Raw genomic sequence first — 19,339 nt, 5'->3', positions numbered from 1 at the left:
CCAGCACGTGTCCTTACTCTAAATCATTGGTCATGGATGTAATTATTTCTGCGACTTTCATATCTCCAAATTCAAACTTAGTAAGGTAATGAACTTAATACGCTGCCCTATTAAATTAACATTATTTCACTTCACAAATAGTGGTCATCATTTAGTAGGCAACTTATTTATTATACCTTACTAGCTGGAAAGTTCTTCGCTCTCCTTGGATTCAACCCGAGAACAAGTTTTAGGCCTAGTGGCATAGCGACTAAACTTTACCCAGCCTCTTATTCTTTAAAACTTAAATTATACAATATCGCCGCCAACCTTTTCTTAAACACTTTGTTATAAAAAAAATCACAAAGTTCATATGCCAGCTGGCGGGGCGAGTAAGTCACACCAAGCATTATATTCTAGGCCAAACACCAGATAGATAGACAGTGTCAGACCACGGAGGAAGAATTGAAACAGGAATTTCTATGTACTGTCGTATATTAATACATCTTCAGAAGGAATGAATATACGAAAGTACTTAAGGAAATTCCTGTTTCAATTCTTCCTTCGTGGTCTGACACTGTCACATTTTATCACATGTTAATTTTCGTGATTTACACACACTAATATATATATATATATATATATATATATATATATATATATATATATATATATATATATATATATATATATATATATAAACGCACACATGTTACTCATGCGGCCCAGCATGCTGAAGTGACATGATGAAATACTCTGCCCAAAATAGTCTCGAGCACTCTCGGGTATTGGGGGGGGGTTAAAAGTCAAACGACTTTCCAATACTTTTGTACCGTCTGTGGCTGCTTGGTTATAGTATTGGACATGCCAAAGGGCATTGAGGCCCTGGCTGACCGTGTTCGATTCCTTCACGGGTCAAATGTTTTCTGATTTTTCCTGAAATTTATAAGATTTATTTTCTTGAAATAGAGAGTAGTATCAACGCCATGGTTATCCATTATTTAGGTGCGGGGGAACATTGTGAGGCGATGGTCAGATATTGGTGGGCGCAGCGGTGAAGGAGACCCCGAGGACGGCCGGCATACACATGAATAGTGGCACCCCTTTGTATGCACGCCCGCCCCTCCCTCACACACCTCTGCATATACGTATACACGTACGTCATACCAATGCTGGGTTATGCTGCGGCAGCGTGGAATCTTTATTTGACAAAATATAATAGAAAGTTGGAGAAAGTGCGGAGATATGCCGCCAGATTAGTCCCAGAACTAAGAGGCATGCGTTACGAAGAAAGGCTAAATGAATTAAAGGCTACGTTAGTGAAAGACACGACAATTAGAGAAGACATGATTACCACGTACAAAATTGTAATGTGAAATGACAGACATGAAAGGACAGACAGTTTAACATGGGTTTTACACGAATAAGAGGACACAGACGAAAATAAAGTACCAAAATGAGCCACATAGATATTAGAAAGATTTTTCCCTGTGTCATAGTATCTTGGTTATCTTGAGGTTATCTTGAGATGATTTCGGGGCATTTTAGTGTCCCCGCGGCCCGGTCCTCAACCAGGCCTCCACCCCCAGGAAGCAACCCGTGACAGCTGACTAACACCCAGGTACCTATTTTACTGCTAGGTAACAGGGGCATAGGGTGAAAGAAACTCTGCCCATTGTTTCTCGCCGGCGTCTGGGATCGAACCGAGGACCACAGGATCACAAGTCCAGTGTGCTGTCCGCTCGGCCGACCGGCTTCTACAAATGTAGTAGTGAACAAATGTCTTAAATATTTTGTACCCGATGAAAGATTACTGATTACCTACCTGTTACCTAGCCAGATTACTGATCACTCGATGAAGACCAGCACTCAGCGGAGTGGAGTACCAGGTAAAGACTTGTAACAAGGGGGAGCCGCTGAACAACCATCACGTCTCAGAACTGGACCTCTTGGGCAGGATGACAGCGTCGTTTACCTCACATTGCTGCCAACTCTCGCAAGGAACATGAGGGTGAGGGAGGTGGGGGTGTGGAGGAGCAGGAGGAGGAGGTGTGTGTGTGTGTGTGTGTGTGTGTGGAGGGGGGGGGGGGAGGCGCACGTGCTTGGTATCCAAGCCAGAGTGTTTGTACATATTAAGAGACGCGGGCTCGGGTGAAGGGGGGGTGGGGAGCGGCCTTGTAACTTGGCTTACTGCTGTAGGCCGCTTGGCGCCCCTGTTGCCACCACCACCACCGTCCCCATCACTCTCGTCACCACCCATCTTCACCAGCGGCCTGCGGGCCGCTCCAAGCAACAGCCTGGCGGATCAAACTCTCACAAGTCAAGCCTGGCCTCGGGCCGGGCTTGGGGAGTAGAAGATCTCCCAGAACCCCATCAACCAGGTATCAACCAGGTACCACTTCTCACCACCTTCAAGCACTCACACGCTTGTCAATGTTTGTAGATGATGCGAAACTGACGAACACGAGGTTATTTGCAGATGACTGCAGGAAGACCTTACAAATTCCCATAGTGGGCAGACAATTCAAATTAAAAGTATTGGGAGTAGATATAATTCCACCACCAACACCAGAGGCACACGTAGGCCTACAAGGACAAGAAGAGGACACAGGTGGAAACTGGAAACTCAAACGAGTCGAAGAAATATAAGGAAATGCCCGTATCCTGTACGAGGTGTCAAGGTGTATGTAGAATGCACTAAAAAAAGTAGTTGAAGCTTCCTCTATCCGCGACTTTAAAGCCAGATTCGACGATCAGACTGGTTTAATTATTTGACAGCAGGTATAAGAGGGGGCAGTAGGCGGGGCAGAGAGCTAGCCCTCACTTGCCTGTAATCACTGATAAGTAAGTACTGGTAGGTAAGTAGAGCACCACAAGATGTGACCATTTGGCCGGTGTGTTCACCAGGGGTGGTGACGCGCCGTGGTGTAATTTTCATTACTGTCCATTCATGGTTGTGGGGCTGTCTGCGTGCCGTCTGCGTCAGCGGCTGCTGCTGGCGGGGCTCCCCTTCCCTACCTACTCCCCCTTTATTCCCTACCTTCGTCCCCCTACCTTCCTCTATCTCCTACATCCCTCCTTTTCCCTCCTGTTCTCCCTCTCCCACTACCTACCATCCCTCTTCCCCTATCCGTAGGTAATATTACATGTGCAGTTTATTTGGTGTCCCAATAGAAGTGATCGTGGGTAATTTAAACCAAAAGTTTCTACAAAATAATATAAATGATTGCACCGGCTCCCACAAATGATTGTGGGAGCCGGTCGGCCGAGCGGACAGCACGCTGGACTTGTGATCCTGTGGTCCTGGGTTCGATCCCAGGCGCCGGCGAGAAACAATGGGCAAAGTTTCTTTCACCCTATGCCCCTGTTACCTAGCAGTAAAATAGGTACCTGGGTGTTAGTCAGTTGTCACGGGCTGCTTCCTGGGGGGGGGGTGGAGGCCTGGTCGAGGACCGGGCCGCGGGGACACTAAAGCCCCGAAATCATCTCAAGATAACCTGATTTTGGAATGGAATGGAGCGACCCCGACGGCCCTGGGGGCAGGGACCCCGACGGCTCTGGGTGACCACCCTGGAGGGCTGGCCTCAGACGCCGCCTGCAGAGATCCCCTCAGCCAACCACACGCTGTAGTTCGGAGGAGCGTCCCCCCAGCAGCTGCTTGGCTGCTCTCGAGTACTCGCCCGAGTACTCGAACATGATGAACGAGATCACTGCCTTGTAATGGCGGCTTGCTTCACCTCGTAACGAGCAGCGGGGGTTGTGGTGGTGGTGGTGGTGCCTCTGTTGATAGTAATGATGCTAGGGGAGCAACCTGTCCCCTCGAATACATTGCATTTTGAAGTCAACATTCCCAACGAACAAAATATGATGTACTATAAATCATACTGGCTAGCAAACAACCTGGGTTCACATGTTCCATATTAGGCCTCGGATAGTGTGTGTTTGGCTTAGAAAGGTTAGTTTAGTTTGTCTTTGCAACATAAGTAGAAAATGTTTTTCTGGTTTGTCCAAATTCAATAATACCAGTTTCAGTTTGTAATTGCATTGTACATGTAGGGAGAGCCGGTCGGCCGAGCGGACAGCACGCTGGACTTGTGATCCTGTGGTCCTGGGTTCGATCCCAGGCGCCGGCGAGAAACAATGGGCAAAGTTTCTTTCACCCTATGCCCCTGTTACCTAGCAGTAAAATAGGTACCTGGGTGTTAGTCAGCTGTCACGGGCTGCTTCCTGGGGGTGGAGGCCTGGTCGAGGACCGGGCCGCGGGGACGCTAAAGCCCCGAAATCATCTCAAGATAACCACCGTGGTTCATGTCCATCTGGATCCATTTCTATTTAACTCTGGTTCGTTCCCAGTTGGTTTACTTCATGTATTATGCATCCCATACCCCATATTGTAAGGTGTAGTAACGGAGGTCACGGAGACACGTACTGAGCTCACCAACTGAACCCCGCGTGTACGTGTCCATCCTTCAACATTTATAATGTACGCGTAAAGCGTTACAATGTAGTATTTGATACGCTGGTATCCGCAGTCTGCACATCCTGGCGACTTGGTTGTCTGCTCGCAGATACTAACACATGCACAACCGCGTCCTCTGGCGGATGTGCTCCAGGAGGAATCTGATTGCCGACAGGAATTCGTGATTAGGCAACAGTGTCAACAGGCGCCCATTACCAGGTTACTCCTGTCAGGATTCGTTCACTCCTATACAGTAATCACCGTGTACACATCATCGAATGCAAGGAATTCACAAGGAGGCGACGCGACGTGGAGGTATAAACTGGGGAACGTAATAGACGGAAACTTCCTAAAACAAGAAAGGGGGGGGGATTTATCGGGAGAAAGTGCTAAGCCAATATGACTATACCAACAAGAAGGGAGGAGAAATTGAGCCAAGAGCTAAAGCTCAACCCCACAAGTATAGCCGAGTACACACACGTGCACACTTCGCCCACACCTGCTGGTGTGGGCCCGAAATAAAGCCGCAGGTCGCTGTCTCACCTGCTTAGGTGTTGGACCATGGGCGGCCAGGAGTGTTCGCTGGCTGTAACGTAGCTCCCCGTGGCCCCACTCACCGGGTGTGTGGTGCGCCAGAAGTGTTCGCTGGCTGCTTCACTGATCAAGCTTCACTGCTTCTTCACACATATCATATCTCTTAGTTATAATAAATTTATATTCTGCACTCTCAATTAAAGTGTATGAAAATAGTAATGAGCAAATAATTTTAATAATTTTAATGATAATTCTGATCTGCAGCTCATGGAGATTTTTATCGAAACTTTGTTTCTTTCTCCTCTGCTTTCCTCTAGGTATCTGGCTAGGGTTCACGACTCCTGAAAGGTTCCATTTTACGTCTCAAGCCTGCTTTTTAGGCCCTCAAGCCTGGCCTCGGGCCGGGCTGGGGAGAGTAGAAGAACTCTCAGAACCCCATCAGGCAGGTCCTCCATGATCCACAATCTGTCTTTCTTCTCGTTCTCCCTTTTAGGAATTTCCAGCATCTTCCTTCCTAGTGAAGCAGCCTCTACCTGCAGCCTTCCTAGTGAAGCAGCCTCTACCTGCAGCCTTCCTAATGAAGCAGCCTCTACCTGCAGCCTTCCTAGTGAAGCAGCCTTCCTAGTGAAGCAGCCTGTACCTGCAGCCTTCCTAGTGAAGCAGCCTCTCCCTGCAGCCTTCCTAGTGAAGCAGCCTCTACCTGCAGCCTTCCTAGTGAAGCAGCCTCTACCTGCAGCCTTCCTAGTGAAGCAGCCTCTACCTGCAGCCTTCCTACCATTTCTCTTCTCCTCCACGTCCTTATACATACTGCTAGTCTCCTATTAGTCCCTCTATATTTTAGTATTTGTCTTATTGTGTTACTGGCATTTTTCGCCTCATATGGGGGCTCCAATGATATTAATTTATTCCATAGTGCTGTTGTGTTGGTGTTATGGTGGTGATGCCTAGCAGTGGTGGTGTTAGTGATAAAAACACAAGTTATGGTTGTGGCGGCAATAGTTACAACATATCACACCACCATCACTTCAAGTGGCCATTTAACGACGCACAAAGCTGTTAAGTCACTACCCCCCCCCCCCACCCCCTCCTAGCCCTCCTCCCAGTGCAATCCTTCCTGCCCATCCCAGTCCCATGCTTCCTGCCTCTCCCACCCTGTTCCATTCTTCTGGCCTTTCCTCCCCATCACCAAGTCCTCTCCCCCCCCCCCTATTTATCTTAATTTCTTCCTCCCAACATTTTTCCAATTCGTTCCGGCAGCTCCTCTCTCTTGTGTCTACTCCCTCCCCCCCCCTTCCCCCCCTCTCCATTTTCTGGTAGTTTGCTGGGTTGATTGTCATCTCTTCTTCCCTCTATGATTACACGCCGTGTTCTTCTTCTTCGTCTTCCGTGTAATGATAATCATCTACTGCTTTCCTCTCTAGATTTATTGACTTATATTTTACTCAACCATTTACCATATTTTTGCCGGGGTGTTTTCTTTAATTCTCTCGGTTTTTGGTAATGTTTTATTTGCCTTGCGTCGCGTCAAAGAGTGTGTTGATTGACACACAGAAATCACAATAGTGTGTTATATCAAATGAACAAATCACGACAAATCAAATCAAATTTGTTCAGTGTGTTGATTGTTTCACGTGTTACGTTCACCGTTGTTGGCTAGTGGCGGGTTGTTTACACAGGCGGGTACAGGAACAGTGACTTGTTTACACAGGCGGGTACAGGAACAGTGACTTGTTTACACAGGCGGGTACAGGAACAGTGACTTGTTTACACAGGCGGGTACAGGAACAGTGACTTGTTTACACAGGCGGGTACAGGAACAGTGACTTGTTTACACAGGCGGGTACAGGAACAGTGACTTGTTTACACAGGACGGTACAGGAACAGACACCTACAAGCAGGCTGAGAGCTTTCCCTTCCCATAGCTCATGGTAAGCCTTACCCACTAGTTTCACTGCTCGGTTAACAACCAAGTACCCAATTACTACTGGGTAAACAGTTGTGGGAAAGTGAACAGTTGCGAATCCATCCAGTCAATCCATCCTGACCAGGACTCGAACCCAGACATAATCGCAAGTGTGTTACCACTACGCTACTTATCGTTACTAATGGATGCAAGTACACAATATGGACTGCTGTAACAAATCCACATTTGCGCTGTTAATTGTGTAGAGGGTGTGGTGGGGTAGCTACACTAGGCTAGGCTAGCCACACTAGGCTAGGCTAGCCACACTAGGCTAGGCTAGCCACACTAGGCTACCACACCACCAGTCCCACTTCTGCTACCACTCACACTACTTTACAACCAACACATTCTCCGAAAATTATAGTATTCAAGCGACTATGGATGGAATGTTGTTGCACAGCAAAATATATAATTCCAACGTTTTATTCTATTGACGTACCAAAGGATTTGAAAATAGCAACAGCCTGACCATTAACCTATCCTATTGTAGGCCCAAATAACCAATCCTAGGTCTAATATTCGTAATTTTAGGATTAATTTAGGATGTATATGTTATATACTTGGACATAGAAAAGGTTTGGTTTGGTTAGGCAAGAATCTCCTTTCTCCGACCCGCCACAAAATTATTAATACAGAAGTTTTTTTTTTTGGGGGGGGGGGGGGGGGAGGGGAAGAATCTCGTACATTAACTCCACAGTCGCCATAGGTTATAACTTTTGGAGGATGGATTGCAAGAGACCAATCACACCAGCCAGAACGCATTATATTACTTGTTGTCGTAGCAACACCCTGTAAGCACCGTACCTCCTGCTGGTGGTCGTATCGTAAAATACACCAGCCCGGGGGGGTGGCATATTATGCTTGGCTGCGATCAAAATACATTTACGTATTATGGTTATTGTTAACTGTTTATATATTGATTTGAACGATGGTTGGAACACAAAAAGCAATAATCTTTATAATAATAATGCAAATAGTGACATAGTATTGTAGAGTTCAGAGAGGGAGCTGCTGTGTGGCAATTAAGGCTTGGTGCCTGCAGTCTGTCAAGTGTGTTGCCTTGTTAGCTCCTGTGCAGCTTGCAACTACCCAGAGTCAGTGCATTCACTGCCGAAGTTTGTGTCAAATTAGACGTCTCGCAGGCCTTGATGTTAGAAGTTCTTGCCTTTTTAACAAGCTGTGAAGTTGTGAAGGAACTTGAGGAAGTAGGAAAGTCTTGTCTAGTATATTTAGGGATGTGTGTGTCTTTTGTGGCAACATTACAGGTTTGCCCTTACTCCTCATCGACTTTAATTTTGTTCGTTAGTCTCGACATATTACCTAATTCTTTTCGGCTACGTGCGAATTTAGACTTTATGTTTAGTAATGATCTTGAGGCACATCAGCTCCGACTTCATTTAGGCTATCGCTGCTGAGCCGTGACTGACGGTGTTGGCGTGTGCGGCCAAGGGCGCGGCCACCGGCTGTCACTCTCACTAAACGACGCCTCGTAACTAACGCCGCGACCTTATCACTGAGTGAGGAGTCCCGATAGCAACACACCCTCCCCCTCCCCCCGGTTGCAGGGAGGTAGCGTCCGGGTGCTGGATAGGAACACTATCTCCCTGCAGGTGGTGCGTGTTCAGGTGCTGGATAGGAGCACACACCACCTGCAGGGAGCTAGTTGTTACAGGACCTCTCCACCAGCAGGAGGTAGTATATAGGAACACATCAGCAGGGACGCAGCTGCTCGCAGCCTGACGTATGAATCACAGCCTGGTTGATCAGGAATTTTTGATGATCCCCATACGCCCCTTCTTAATAGTGGACAGTCCTGTCCTAAAGGAACTTACAACTTTATTTTCTCTATGGATATAGTAAAAGTCTACAGTAAAAGAAACTACCAGTTTACTTGGGTGAACTTATTACACATAACAGCTATTTACAACATTATTTACAAGACAATAAAGTTAATAACATTGGCAGTTATCCCTGAAGCTAAATGCTACAAGAGGTAAACAGGTCAAGCTTAAGGTACACGAAACTCAACAACATTGGCGCACTAGATGCTCTCAAGTTAAACAACTCCCGAGCCTATTGTAATAAAACTTTGGAACATTGGTACACTAGACGGCAGTTGAAGTGTATCCAAGTTGATATGGTTAAGTTGAACTCAGTGTGACAGTTATCCACTTTAAAGTCCCCAAGGACTATCAAATCAAAGTCTCTATAGGCACAACAACAACATAGTATCTAGGCCTTGGCAACGTACAGTCACTAGACACTTTTAGTCCCTCAAAATCTAAGTCCCTCAGGACTGACAATGTCAGCAATCACTGAAAAGTCCCAAATGGCTTGACAAAATAAGTCTCCCACATGGACAAATATAACGTCACTTTAAAGGATATGCACTCATAACATAATGTTACAGAACCACAATAAGTCAATAATCTTACCTTACATGCAAGTATATAACTTTATCTTCGCTCCTCAGAGCTCAATACAAACACCACCGCAAACTCCCATGTTCCCTAGACCAGTGAGGACGACTCCTCGACCACCCTACAGGTAACCTCGGGCATTACCAACTGGAATAATACTTCCTACTCTCTCGGGGGTATACTTATAACGACTTAAGTATCACATTCTGTAGTACTCACTGTGCTGGAACACACGCAGATGTTTATAAAATGTAATTATAACAAAACCATAGTAATAATTCATTACCACCTGGAGTAGCCAACCACTACGCAGGTCCCCCCCTCCCCACCCCCCACACACACGCACATACACGCACACGCACGCACGCTGGCCAGCGCTCTCGCACTCAACATACAGTTAACGGTTGGACAAAGCACCCAGAATGTTTATCAACAACACCTTGAAACATTTAATAGTCCGCCGTTATATAAATGTAATAATTTCCCCTGTAAATTAATGTAAATATAATCTCTAAAATTGTAAATCATTTAAAGAAAAATAAGTATAACATTTAGGGGTTTAAAGTTCATGCTCTGTGATAATATGAAACACTTGTTTACTGAGAATTAGACTACTGTATATGTAATAGAGTATTGCCTTGTAAAATTTATGTATATATGATTTATATTGTATTAAATAAAGAAAAAATAGTCCGCCGTACACGTAGTACAAACACATTATACATTAATAAATGGCATAAATTATACAATTTATTTACAAAGTTAGGACAAAATGTATAATAATAATAATAATATCATGTATACACTGGGTCATAACAATATCCTTTGGAGGTGTTTATCAAGGTCTCTCTTGAACATTGTGAGGGTCGCCCAGTTATGTCCCTTATGTGTAGCAGGAGAGTGTTGAAACGTCTTGTAGCCTTGATGTTGACAGAGCTCTCTTAGCTTACCATTTGCATCTCTGTTTTTTAACGGGGCTGTTTTGCACATCCTGCCATGCCTCCTGGTTTCATGCAGAGCTATTTTCGTGTGCAGATTTGCAACCAGTTCCTTTAATGTTTTTGAAGTGTACAACTTTATGTCTCGACTGCGCTTTAGAGAATACAGATTCAAAAATAATTTAGATGTTTTATTGAGTGGTTTCTAGCAGTAAAGGTTCTTTGCATACTTTTCAGGCAAGCAAGTTCTCCAGCTTTGAATGGGGCTGTTATTGTGCAATGGTATTCCACTGACAGGGACAGGAGGAGGAGGAGCGGTCTCCGGTGCTGTTCACAGGCCAATAGTGTGTTTTGATGTCAAAAACTAATCATCAGCATTAGAGCATGTAATATAGCTAATAATTTATTTAGAAATAACGGTGATTTAATAGGAGGCAGCCTCTTGCCAGCCACAGGTTCGAACCCTCATCACGGCCCTTATTTGTTCATTTGATATATCACGTTATTGTTATTTCTGTGTGTACCATTTGTCTTGTTTCATAATATGTGATTTTTTATTTGATTTTGTTTTTGTTCTTTCAGGATACTAGTAGGTGCTCCTAAGGACCACAACCTGCAGCCGGGGACGAACAGGTCTGGAGCGTTGTGGAAGTGTCCCCTTACTACCTTAACCTCGGACTGTCAGCAGGTTCACACCGACGGCCTCAAGAGTGAGTAGCTTGCCTGAGGCACCCAACGCTACCCTTCACTACCGAGCTTCACTGTTTCCTCTTTAATCTATGCAGACCAGTTGCTATTATAGACTGCAAACAGTAGACATTGTGTAATATCCCAGCAATAAGGGACATTCACGTTTTTATATTTATAAACTGTTATAAGAGTTGTGGAGAGACATGATGAGCGAGACGATACGCATTGTAGTAGTAGGCTATACTAGCCTAATGTTGCTAAGGTAACGTGAATATATCTGCTTGCATTAATTACAGTTTAGGGATTTATATTATCTTAATTCACTATTTTTTTTAATTAAATAATCACTGAAGGTTAAGAAGATTTTATTTCATGGTTTAACTTATTCGCGTCTCGTGGTTGAGCAAAACCTGTTTTTACCTTTTGACGATTTCCACAACCAGGTCTGTGGCCAGCCTTCCCTGACCATCAAATACAGTTGTCTCCCAATTTTTGTGTTTGTTTACGTATATTTGTTAGTTTAAAACAAGGAGTTGGTACTGTATTAGCATGTGTACTGCTGACAAGTCTGCCACTGTTACTGGACGCGACCAAGCTCGACTGCCCACACACCTGATCCTCTCCAGACTTGTACAGCACTGCTACGGGCCGCATCCACAACTAGTGACAGGTTAAGCACCAATACTCTTCTGGATTAATGTGATGATTGGTGCTCTGACATGAAGCGTCATCAACGGCAATGACTACATGCGTGATGCATTTTATATCGGTGCTAGGATATAGGCTTAATTTCTGATTATGAATTATTGTAAAATGTTGTGTGTAACCGTTCCTAGCCTTGACCCAGCTGCATGACAATGAAACTGTAGCTGATGTTTATGCACAATTATATCTTAATTGTTCATAATATATTTTGAATTCATTACAAACTGTCAAGTCCAAACAAACCTTTATTAATACTATTTAAGGTTCACCATGAAGAGTCAACCATGTTTAATTTGTATACTAACCTCAGAAATGTTTAGCATAAATGTATGCAAAATCTTGTCAATGCAGAGGCATCTCTAAGCAAGAGACCGGCTGTAAACTGATTGTCGATAACACTTGGCAAGCCTATGTAGGGGAATTAACGATAAATGGCATAGAGTTGGGGTTTAATAAGGTAGTGGGAATGTAGAGGTACTGTAGTGGTTGGGGAGCGGTAATGACGGAGGTGTATGTAGTAACGCCAGCTGGGACAAGGCCGCGCTAGTGACGGACTCCAGAACTCCAGCTGTGGGAGACCACCTGCCTCGCCCTCACACACCCGGATTCACAAATATATCACGCCCTTAGAAACAAGTTATTTTCTCCTGTTTTCCTTCATAAAAAACGCAAACAAACGTCATAGTCCACGCAGTTTGAACATTGGTATTATTTTGTAAGAATGATTCGGTATCAATTATTGACATAATCAGTGGTCCTCAAGGCCCTCTACTAGTGTCTTGAAGACATACCTTTTCGTATTTATTTTTGAATCCAGGTGCTGATGATAACCAACTCTCAGTATAAGGTTTGAGACAAAACTTTACTTAGCACAAGAGACATGCAACGGGTCTCTGCAAGTCAGTGAACGTGCTCAGCAACCTCCCCCGCCTTTGACAACTTGGGCCCACTGACAGCCCTCCTGGATCCACCAGTGTATATCATGACCTGCATGCTGCTGTAAAAATGTTGCCGGATGTGGCTGAGACGGCTATTGCTGTACGAGGCGCCGAGGGTGGCCACACGACTGGCTACTACGGAACCGCCTCGTGCGTCCCGCACACACCTGACTTGTACCGCACTCTGACTCTCCTTCCTCATGACTGTTTCCCCCTGACGCTCTGTCAGTAAAGCTCACGGCTCTCACTCCGTCCTCAAGGCCGTCGACCTTCATTTACTTCTGTCATTTGCATGTTGCATTATGATTTACAAAATGTTCTAGTCAGTTTTACCGAGAGTTTACTGGCAACTGCCCACGAGTTCGGAGCGAGAGCCATACTTGGTGTCTTCTTTGTAGCATTAAAATTATATAACTTTTATTTCTTCTTCTCACTTTAGAAAGATGTTTAACAATATTTAAAATGTACAGAAATACAATTGGATGTGTCCAGTTACAAGTGACACCAAAGAGTATTACAAAAGTCTAACTAAGTTCTACATACAAGATTTTCTTAATTTGCTCATCTCTCTCTGCATGAATTGAAAAGTGAAGTTTGTGTCTGAACCCTGCGAAAAGTGTCCCCTGATACTCCTCTTGCCACTCTTTAAGCTGTTAAGTAGCATTTAGTCGTAGTGAACATGAAGTATTCAAGTTTTCCACAATTTAAAACAAATGTTTTCAGTTGGTGTACATGCAGCCTACCAATGTTTGGCACAATGTAAAAACGTTCATTTTATTGGCAAAGATATTTTGTTGGTTACGAGCCTTGCACATGGCGCAGATTATGAGTGCCGGCGGTGATTGTGCACATGGGTTTTGAGGCGCAGTGGTAATTAATGCTTAAATATAAATTAATATTTGCTTAACTACAATAATTATGTCGTGCAAGGGTACAAATGAAAATGATAGCCTAATTTTTTTTTATACTTAATACATAATTTTAAGGCGGAAGTTTATCATCATTACCAACGTGGTGTTGTTGCCAAGGCTCCTCCTACACTCGTGTTCACTAAATATAACAGTAAGAAATTTTTGTAACGAAATTTATACAGGTAATTATCCAGTCACTAAGGAAGCCTCAATTTTGAGCTGCTGATATTGGGTACAGGTAGAGTCTTACATTTGCTGATTTTTTTTTTCTTTGCAGCTTACATTTTAAACACAAGAATATTTGACAGTTTTAACAACCACATATGTAGACTATATGTGACAGCACAGAGTAGGAAAATCCGACATTCGCTTTACACCGCTTAAGACATCCAAGGGCTTTTGGTGATTACTTTTACTTATAATGTGTACCAACAAGGCATAAGTGGAGTGATTTAAGGACTGGCAAGAGGATCAGGAAACTCCAGGATGGCTTCGGACACAAATGGCACTTTCATTTATGTTTGCTTTTAAATGTTTGATTTATATTCACTCTTCAGAAATATGTTTGTCTTACGTTATGTATGTTGCTTACTTCTTACAGATCCGGAAACAGGGCTCTACAACTTTGACTGTAAGTTTAACCCCCATCATCCCCCACCACTACCACACCACCACCACCACCACCACCACCACTACTACCACCACCACCGTCGCCGCACCCCGTGGCATCGCACAGCCCGGGGCTTCTCTCCAGCATGTGGCCTCACCACCTTGGATTGACTAACATACGCATTCGCGTTACATTTAGCACCTTATATTTACTAAGCATCTCCTACCCCTCTGGGCACCACCTTGTTGCCCCTCTTCCCCCCTTACCCCCCTTGCCTGCGCCAGTGCCACTTAAGGCATCTTGCAGTCCTCCTCCCCTCCACACCCTTTGGGTTGCTTGCTGGGGCGGCCGCGGCATGCACCACCCAAGATTTACATGGTCATATATTTCATCTAATTGGTCGACGGAGGTCAAACTCGTATTTAACTTGCCTGAGGGAGCGTACACTACTACTGCACGTAATAAAGAACGAATTAACCTCTGCCGTCTGCTCACAACTCATCCACCCTGTCATGGCCCATCACTCATTCCTCTTCATATCATTCCTCCATGTTATCTAATGTTACCAGTATCTAAAATATTAATCCCGTTTTCTTGTATGACTAATATTGCGATTCTGAATGCCAGTGTCGCATTTGCTTATTACCCCTATCTAAGACACTAACCTGCTGTAGCTGTCCGAGCAGGCGATCACCCTACGGATACTTTTTTGGTCCTGGAGTGGTTGAGCCTCTCAACCCACACTAACGGCACAAGGGTTGCAACAGTGTTGCAGTATATTAAACTCATGCTACACCCTGCTTACCACCCAGTCCTAACATATGCTACTTTTAATTTAATCGGTGTTTCAAAGTATTCTCGCGTGCGTGAGTGCTCGACTTAACTCATGCAGTTACAGAATATCCAACAGAAAGAGAGAGAGAGAGAGCTCTTCAGGGCTGGTCCTGCTCTACCCGCAGCTGTCAGATATAGCAGACTATAGATCAATATACTTATGCATATTATCGAGGGACTTACGAGTAACTTTAAGGAACTGGAAGTTGAAGAGAACTTTACAGTAATGCGTATCTATTAGCGCTAAGGAGAATATTTGTATGCATTTAATTTTCGTTAAGTCTTTGACTTGAGTGAGTAATTTCACCTTGGAACCAGCCCAAAGCTGATATTGGGGTAGGTAAGTCTTTTTATACATACCAGCTACACGGAAAGTAATTGTTGTCATTGCTATTCGTTTATTCCCATCGTTATTGTATTGCAGCTAATCTAGTTGTTTTGAATAATTTAGATAATGAATTATTTAGATAAATGACAGAAAGTTTCCAGTGTTAGTAATGTGAGTGGTGATGCGAGCCGCTTGCCTACTCACGTGCTATAAATCACAATTATAGTGATTGGTGAGTGCTGCTGTACTGGGCCAGTGTGCTGCTCCTACACTATTTAAACACGTAATCATTTGCCAATTGTATTGGCTTTTATAAATGATAGAACATTTAAATTTAAATCGTATTTCAGCACTACATTCTATAAACGACGGATTGCGTTAAAATAATTTAAAATCATATGTTAAATATGTTGTGTGTAGTTGTGACTAGTGGTAAATAATCGTGTGGCATCTTAGTGGAGCCTAATATTTTAGAAACGTTTCAAAAGATCAGCCGTAAGACAATTGTTGTTGTTATAGATTCAGTTACTCGAAACAAAACGTTCCAAGTAGCACGGGCTATGGTGAGCCCGCAATGGACTTACCTGGCACAGGAGCGGGGCTGTGGCCGGGAGACAAGACGACCAGATTTGTCTCGTTGGTCATCTATAGTCAGCAAAACATATAATCTTAAAACTAGACTTAATTTATAATAATCGTGGAAATAATTGATAAATATAAATTGCGGATGAAATTTAATTTGATTTGAAAAAGCCACATTGATAATGCTATGTTATAAATGTTTATCGCTGTAGAAATAATTATTCATGTAATTACCTTTTAAATTTCTCAAGTGTTCGTCTTTACAGAGGTAACCTAACCCTTGGTATACCCTTTAGCAAGGCTTTGTTCCCAATTGTCTTTCTAACGACTAGATTAAAAAGTTGTAAACCTTGAACTTTACTCAACTTATTTATTTTTAAATGCAATTGCCTTTTTCATTGGGAGTAAGTTGGTTCATATAGAGAATTAGACATTCGGTTATCAACAATATATACTTTGCTTTTTCAAGCATCGCGTACTGTTAAACAGGCATAGAATTTTATGCATTTCTCTTGTCCTTTGTTTTATGATTGTATAAAATATTATCCCGTATTTGAAAAGCTTTTAACGAAGAAATAGTTGTAGAAGTCAAATAAGCCAGCGAGGAAAATAGGCTCTAAGTAACGTTTAAACAACAAGTATTCAACGGTATCAACGCTGCTTTATTGTTTCACCAACGTCATTTAACTAACTTTGCTCGAGGGAAATGAATCGAACAGGTACACTTAAGGTGAGGGTTGGACCAACCTCACCTTAAGCAACATTGCACCTCTTGCAGCGGAGTGTGCATGCTGAGGAAGTTACACTCACCGAGCTTATACTAATGTCCCAGCTGCAGTGTACCATACCTTGTTTTCATATCTGCCTTTTATAAATACTAAAATGTAACTAACACAGATTTCATCCGATTGTCATGCTGATTGTGCTTTTTGAATGGCTATAACTGCAACAATTGATTGCAAGGGATATGCATGTATATTTTGCATTTTTGATGATTGCATGGTACCTGCATCAGTTCCTCCCTAGCCTTTTCCTGTTCCTCCTCCCCTTACCTTACCTTCCCTTCCACCTCCTACCCACTGTTTAATTAACCTTCTTGTTTCCTTTCTCAACCGCACTCTCCGGCCAATGTTTTACCTTTAAATGTAATAATTTATTGTAATCTTTTTATCTACATCTGTGTTACATATCTCCTATTGTGCTCACATCTCCATTCCCGACGATTCCTTTGTACCTTTAATACCCTGAGCTCCATCTCTGAGCTCTCTCCATCGTTCTAAAATTCACGCCATTCCCTTATTGTCCGTTCTCCTCTTCCCCTACCATTTTTCTCCCACAAACATCCTACTAACTCGTTTTCCTCATCACCACTTCCAAATTGTCTTTCCTTACACGGTACTGATGTTCTTTAGTTTTCAAACTTCCTTGTCTGTCCTTTTCCACAGGACTTTTATTTTTGTTTATTTTTTCATCTTTTATTTTTTGGTATGACTTACAGTATATTTTTCAGTTGCATCGCCTACTCCAGAATAGGTTGCTGAGAGCTGTTTTTATAAGTGGTTTATGTTATGTTAAGGTTTCCTTTTTTATTTCATTTGCATTTTGAATTACTATGAGCATGATGGAACCCTATGGCAAGTTGCTTCTGGTGTTTTTGATTACTTAATGAAAGCAAGTTGAGCTGAAGTACAGTAAAGCACAGTAGGGTACTTACTGTATTTGAGAGTTTTATGTTGTTTTAGATTCAGCTACTGGGAACAAAAGTTCCAAGTAGTACGGGCTATGGTGAGCCCGTAGCGGACTTGTAAGCTTTAATTATACAGTACCTTAAAATTGTGGCAAAATTTTGCACTATATTTACTAAATATTATGTCAGTATGCATAATAAGCCTACTGATTTCAAGAACACCAGTAGCAAGAATTTATTCTTATTTTGCATTATTTTGTATTATTTTTCATTGCCTGATGTTTTTAGGTTTGAATTTCATGCTTCGTTGTATAGAAGCAGTCAAGGGTTCCAAAATTCCGTATGTGATACAAGCTTAAGTGTGACACTCTTGGAGGGTTCGCTTTTCTTATGTATGACTAAACTGGAATGAAAAAAAAAATGTTGTCATGAAAAACTAAATTAAACATTACTTTGTGCAATTTCCAGTTTAGTCAGTGTGGCATGTGATGATGTTATGTATAGGGAATATAAATCTTCATCAGATGGGTCATGTGTGCTTTGAGCAACAATATCAGAGACATAGGCTGAATGATGCTTAATATGACATTCAGCTGGTAACTTTGATATTGTTGACTTAATAATAAGTCAGCCCATCGGATTCAGATTTGATTTTTCTGGACATTTCGTGCTATGCCTGTGCACTTGTTATGATGTTATGAAATGCTTGGTTATGCGTCTTGGTGATGGCACCCACTGTGCTGTAATAGTGGTCTGTCATTTGGTGAATTATATTCTCGCATTATTATCAGTATTCATATTGCTTGAGGCTTAGCATTAAACTGTATTATGTAGAGTACAGGCTTTGATATATTTTTGTTTGCAAAATGTTCAGTAAAGTTTTTGCTTGTTTTGAGTATCATAAAGTTGTATATAATGTAAGGCATCTCATCCAGTCATCATTATGACTAGTTCCACGTGAACTTTTACCGTGCATTTTAATTTTGTAAATATTTAAGTCTTAAAGAAGACACGCCTGAAAAGTAAGTTCCCTCAGCTGTAAAATACCCTACTGTAAGGTAGGTTAACAAAAGGAAGAAACTAGACAAACACCATCTTTCACCTTAACACCTGTCTAACACACTTCACTTCTTACAGATTTAGATGATACTTTGGCAGAACCTTCAGAAGATGAGATCAAGGATGACCAATGGCTTGGTGTTACTCTTAAAAGCCAAGGGCCTGGTGGTAAAGTTTTGGTAAGGCGTTCTTGTAAACCTGCTGATATTAAGTATGTGATAGGGTAGATGATTTAACCGTTTCCAAAGTTAGTTTAGTAGTCTGTAATTAAAAATATTTGGGGACATCAATCAGATAGCTTTAGTATCTTGACCTAATAAATATTACACCGGAATTTTGACTATCGACCACAGCCTTAAAATTCTGATGCTTTTGTGAAAATAAAAAACCCATCATGTTAGACGCTTGGCAACTCATGAGAAAGGCTTCCTAAATACACCACTCTTTGTCTTGGGAGACAGAGGTCCGTTTTCTTTAATAGCTAGAGCGGTTTTATACATTTTCTTATCTTTAAAAAAATATTCAGATTATATTGATAACATTAATTACTCAATTATTTAAAACTTACAGTAGTTTTACCTACATTAGGCAGAATTTTGGAATTAGGTCAGGTTGCTAAATTAATCTTCGCTCAAATAAGGGAAGAATATGTGTACAGTATTGAAATTTAAATATATATAATATATATATATAAGGGGTACC

The 19,339-nt window shown here is 42.6% G+C and overlaps 1 protein-coding gene across 2 annotated transcripts in view; it reads left to right on the top strand.

The window, feature by feature from the left end:
- Window positions 1-19,339, top strand: part of LOC123761053 (uncharacterized) — a 181,914-nt gene that overhangs the window by 140,268 nt on the left and 22,307 nt on the right. Inside the window, exons 2-4 of one of the 2 annotated variants that reach the window (XM_045746920.2) lie at window positions 10,876-11,003; window positions 14,139-14,168; window positions 18,716-18,816. In XM_045746920.2, the coding sequence (XP_045602876.2) occupies window positions 10,876-11,003; window positions 14,139-14,168; window positions 18,716-18,816 (259 nt within the window). The remainder of the gene's footprint in view (window positions 1-10,875; window positions 11,004-14,138; window positions 14,169-18,715; window positions 18,817-19,339) is intronic. The other variant, XM_045746921.2, reaches the window with a different exon arrangement.

This window comes from Procambarus clarkii, chromosome 41 (genome assembly GCF_040958095.1).
Source record: "Procambarus clarkii isolate CNS0578487 chromosome 41, FALCON_Pclarkii_2.0, whole genome shotgun sequence".
Classification (NCBI taxonomy): Eukaryota; Metazoa; Arthropoda; class Malacostraca; order Decapoda; family Cambaridae; genus Procambarus; species Procambarus clarkii.
Note: the sequence above shows the minus strand (reverse complement) of the source record. Positions and strands in the feature narration are given on the sequence as shown.